The sequence below is a fragment of the Cyprinodon variegatus genome, unplaced genomic scaffold (assembly GCF_000732505.1).
Source record: "Cyprinodon variegatus isolate N-32 unplaced genomic scaffold, C_variegatus-1.0 Scaffold2320, whole genome shotgun sequence".
Classification (NCBI taxonomy): domain Eukaryota; kingdom Metazoa; phylum Chordata; class Actinopteri; order Cyprinodontiformes; family Cyprinodontidae; genus Cyprinodon; species Cyprinodon variegatus.
The window spans coordinates 11,280-16,714 of record NW_015152773.1 but is presented as its reverse complement, the minus strand read 5'-3'; the positions used below and the strand labels follow the sequence as shown (position 1 = coordinate 16,714).

Sequence of the window (5,435 nt, the reverse complement as noted above, 5' to 3'; positions counted from 1 at the left end):
ATGGATCTCTGCTCCATCTTTCCTCCAGAACATTTCTGCTCTGTTGGGGTAGAAACCTGTAGCAAAGCAGCTGATTGGAGAGGAGGAAGACTTCTGGAGGAAGGACACTCTGGGTTGCTCTATGGAGAGAGTTTAAGAGTTTAGAAAAGTTTATGTATTTTATTAAATGAAAAAAAAAACTTCTCTGTTGAACACTTTAACTTCAACCCCTAAGCATAATTTTACTATTTAAAATTTTTTTTTAAATATATATTCAGAACACATAGGCTTGTCTGTGCTTTAAATGTAGTGCCAAAAAGACCCAAGCAGAGTCAAAAGGATGAGGTATGATCCATATAGACTAAAAAGGAAAAAGAGCAGTTCTTAACAGAAGCCTGGATAACAACTTCTGAACAAAGGGAAAAAATAGATGTTGGCTGTTATTTTCCAAAACATAAAAAGTACACCTACATAAGCATTTATTTATTGCATCAATAGGTCATGTGATTTTACCTGTTCTCATGAGAGAAGTCTTCCCATACTCGACATACTTCTTGACCCACTCAGGACAAATCTGGTTGAGGTAATTCTCAGCCTGTGCAATCCAACCTTTGTCATTGTCCCACTTGTTTTTGGTGAGGACAGCTTGAGGAACTGGAGCGTTCCATTTCTTTGTGCTCAGGTCAAAGGCTATGAAGTCCTCTCCATCATAACTGTACTGCCAGTAGCCTTTTTTTTCTTTGGTCTCTTCATCCCACTCACAACCATACATCAACTGGAAAACATGAACACCTGAAAGGAGGACAGAGAAATGCTTCAGATCTCAGATCGTTTTAATAATAATAACCTCAACAGAATTAGTTTGTGCATAAAATACTTTAACCTAATCAGTGCTGTAAATCAAAAAGTGATTTCTATAAAAGTGTTTATCATTTATTTTCCACAAACAAGAAAATGCACACAAATATTGCCTAACAGGTAGTTTAAACATGACCATACATAGACAATGATATAAATATTAAACTATAATATACAGTTTAACCATTTAAGAGAGAAAATAAAAACTGCCAAAACATTTATAAACATGGCTTTAGTTTTATTATTATTCATCCAATCAAGACACTGGAGCATATTTTGAGTAAGAGAACAATGTAGCAGATTTTAGTAGCACAATTTAAAAGATTTTTAGTATCCAAGTCCTCAGTTAAACTGACTGAAACTTCTCTGATGTTTCTCTGCAGCTTCAGTCTCTGTTCTCCATCCTCCATCAGTGTCTCTGATCTTCCTGCTTCCTCTCAGTCTCTAATGTTTCAGCTGATCTTCTCTCCTCCATCTCTGTGTTTCTTCTCTAAACATGGAAACAAACAGACCTGTCCACAGATCTCCTCACTAGAACCAGAACCACTGACCCAGGAGCTCCTTCTCTATAAAGCAGCTCCATCTAAAGCAGCTGTTGGTCAGGGTGGTTTTTCCAGATGTTCCCTCCTGATCAGAGGAAACCTGATTAAAGCTTCAGTCCATCAATAAACTGTCAGTGATCAGTGAGACAGTCTGAGCTGCTTCCAGCTGCCATCAGGATGATCTTCCAGCTGCTGATCAATAAACTCCCAGTTTAGCTGCTCTCAGCTCTTTATTTCTCTATTTACTTCCAGAAAAAGCACAGTTAATCTGGTTTTGTGTCAGGTTTCCTGTCAGAATAATAATATTTCAAACTTGATACTCAAAACAACTTCCTTAACTGCTGAATATCTTTTCGTTCAAGGCAAAATTACTTCTGGTCAAAGGCATATAAATATTTATACAATGACAGTTGACTTAAATTTCTGTAATTTATGCAAAACTAATAGGCCCAGACATCTCTCTACAGAAGAAAAATAATATATAATAGCTAATAAGTAACTATCAGATTTATTTTGGGTACATAAAAATTGTTAAATGATTATATAAAACAACATAAATACATGGGATATTTTTTAGAGGCGTTACATAGTTATTTTCCTTTAATTAAATTTGTCTGAGAATTTAAAGAGTATCGGTTTACATGTTGAGCAAGTTTTTTTTTTTCTGCGTTTATTTTGAATTCTGTCCATTTCAGTCCTCAATTAAATTAAGTCCACCCCGACAGCAATACAACTTAAAGTGTTAATATCATGCGGGCAGAAATGTATCTTTAATTTTGTCACAAAATTATTTTACTCTAATCTCATTATTAAAATTAAAAGTACCACTGTATGCTTTCTTGGTCTGGCAATTTGCTAATAATAAAAGAAATTCCTATGAGGAGCCAAATATTGAACGATTTTATGCCAAAAACAAACACTGATCTGACTCATACAAAGTATATTTGTCACAGAGCAAAATTTGTTTATTATTTTAAATCTATGGAAGCCAAACAGTCATACTGATTGGAAACTGTTTTATTAATTGTAGTTTTCTCCAGATAAGGACATAACTATTTCATTATCATGGTTAAACTATTGTTTTTTGTTTTTTTTTTCAAAGATACGTATCTTATTATGATGAGAAAACATTATTGTTTGCTTGTCGTGAGATGATTTTCATGAATCAAACATGGGGAAAAAATCATCTAACCAACAACCTTGTCTCATCACCTAAAAGTTAGGTTATTCATAAGATTATTCCTAGAATTACACATGACTAACATGTATAAATCCTCTCCTGCTGTTGTGTTTTTGAAGGATGAAGTCCTAATTATTTTAACTCACACATCAATCATCTCATCAATCAATCATTCAAGAAAGATTTTTTTCTCAAGATGAGGAAAAAAAAGGACTTTGCTGAGGTTTCCTTACTGCCTTAATTCACTGTGTTTCAGCTCTGTAAAATATTTCATAAAATATTTCTTTTCATAAAAGAAATAGAAAACTGCTGGAGGAAACATCATTCTCCTCCAACAGTTGTACTATGTAAAAAAAATATTTTTGGCATGTAGAATGTTTGGTTATACAAAAATAACATTTTAGCAAACTACCCTTAAAATGTTATATATGTCTTTTAGTGTGCCAATATTCCACTGCTCAGTTGTACATTTTAAAGTCTGTTTGTTTAACCACTCAGCCATGTTGCAAAACCTGTTTTCAAGGTCACAAAAAAAAAGTTTATTTTGAGGATGACATGCAGAGGCATCTCTACAAGCTGTACTGAAGAGAGTGTAAGTGTCTGATCTCCATAGGGATTTTATTTTCAAGACCCTAAAAACTAACATAAAATAATACACATTAAAAGTATTTGCTATTTGTTTTACTAATTGCAAATAAGCAAAAAAAAAAAACTGAATCTGATCTGAATATTTTAATGTAGAGCATCCATTTAGTATCAGGTTACTTTATATAACACTGCTATAAAACTTTTGGATTTACAAGTTCTGCTTCTTTTTCCACATGAAAACCTCTGCACAAGGGCTCCATCTAATGGGAACTATTACATATATAAATAATTTTGACTTGATTATCTTTTAAAAATGTATTTTTCTTGGCAAATTTTAATGTATAATAAGAGACATTTGAGTTTCTTATAAGTACTTTAAATTTCACTATCTAAACAAAAACTATTTGATTTTTGTATTAAAAGGGTTTAAAAAAAATCTCATGTTACGATAATTTTTTCATGAAATAATATCAGTATTTTTTAATCTTTAAAACAACACTTAGAATTACATTAAAAAATTATCAGAGAAGGGGAAATAAAGTTGTCAAACTTTCTGTAATTTTCTAGTGAGAGAAAAACAAAAAATCTACCTTGTGACTGATTAAACCGCTGCATTGCAACTTTTATGTTATTGCTGAAGGTTGGTACATGGCCCAGAAGAGTATTAGTCTGTCGTTCGTCATACTCCTGGCCCAGGTTTTCAGTCATCCAGCTCTGCTTGCTTTCAAATCTGTTGGTCTTGCTGTCAAAGTACCCCATCAGCTCATCATTCACAAGATTCACGGCTACAAACTCAGGGAACTGACTCAGACCAGTGGTGCCGGTGTAGAATGCCTTCCACGAGTGTATAACTGTAATAAATATGAAACAAAGAGATGGAGAGAAATGACTACACAAAAAGCAACATTCTTTTATATAAATCTTCCATATTAAGATAAAATAAGTTAACCAACATCAACCACCTTATTCATTGAATTAAAAAGCTTTTTGAAAATACAATTAGTGATTTGGTCCATAATCCTTAGTTTTTTGGGTCATGTTTGACAATGTATCGAATAAGCAAAGTCTTGGGAAAACGCACTTAAAACAAAACCAACTAAAATAATAAATGAAAATAACAAATTATTATCAGCAGCAGAACTTCTTACCAGCAGAAGTGGCCTGGATACATAGGAAAGTCACCAATAACTGCTTCATATCTGCAGGTAATCTACCAGATCTCAGTAATGGTGAACTACAGCACTCAAACACATATATAGCTCAGACTGACTGGGAGGGATTAGCTCTGGTGGGCGGGGCCACCAGCGGACCAATAGAAATTCAGAAAATTATTTTCTGATTGGTTTCTAGGAAGATTCTACAGCTAGACGTTTCACTCAAGTAATAGAAAACGCAAGTCGCACTAATGAGAGATTAACACTTTCTATCTTCCCGACTTTTGTCTCTTATCTTGATAATTTTGATAGGTAAAGGAAACAACATAATGATTTATCTATTTTCAGACTTAATCTGACGGAGGTAACAGTGTTTTTGCTTTGAACCAATTACCTATTGTCCAACATTTGGAAGGGTGTTTAAAAAAACTAATTCAGCAACAAGTAATTCATCGTTGGTAAAATTCGAGTATCGTTTAACGTACAATAAATGAACGACATTTTAATCCAGTTTTACAAAGATCTTACATAGTATTTTAGATATATTACCTGCCGCGATATCTTGTAGGCCCATAGCCAACAGAGCCACAAAAATAACACTCTTCATTTTGTTCCGTCGCTGTTTACTTTCACAAAAATGAAATGATTCCGTTCTCTGTCACTGATGCGCGGTTATGCTGTCTCCTGAGGGATTCAAGGCTCAAATAGAGGGCGAATGTTCAATGGTCATTAATATCCTCCACTTCAACCAATGGAAATTTTTGAATTAGGACAACGTCATCTAAATCTCGGTAGAATTGAATGAGTAAGGATAGGAACGAAAGTGAAAGTAGCAATATTTTCAGGGTAACTGTAGGGTTGAGCTTTAATTCATTTCTTTGTTTTTATTTTAGTGATGGCTATCTCTGAAACCTTATGAAAGTTTTCCTGTTTTAATTCTGAATACTAAGCTCTGCCATGGGCAGATTACCAAAGTAAATGTCCTTCCCTGTGAAATAAATTAACCTCTGTGATATATGTGATATGCAATCAACTGGTTTTCCTTATAGAAAACTTTGTCTCAATTTGACTGTATGATCTGGTTGAACTGTAAAGTGCCTTGAGATGACATGTGTTGTGAATTTGGCGCTATAT

General features: G+C 33.7%; 1 protein-coding gene across 1 annotated transcript in view; it reads right to left on the bottom strand.

Moving 5' to 3' along the window:
• LOC107080783 (major histocompatibility complex class I-related gene protein-like) overlaps window positions 1-4,987 on the bottom strand; it is a gene marked incomplete at its 3' end in the record, with an annotated part of 21,862 nt that extends 16,875 nt beyond the window's left edge. The window contains exons 1-4 of the mRNA XM_015368987.1: window positions 4,851-4,987; window positions 3,738-3,998; window positions 493-771; window positions 1-119 (exon numbers count right to left, since the gene is read on the bottom strand). Coding sequence (XP_015224473.1) covers window positions 1-119; window positions 493-771; window positions 3,738-3,998; window positions 4,851-4,908 — 717 coding nt within the window. The remainder of the gene's footprint in view (window positions 120-492; window positions 772-3,737; window positions 3,999-4,850) is intronic.
• Between the last annotated feature and the right edge of the window lie 448 nt (window positions 4,988-5,435).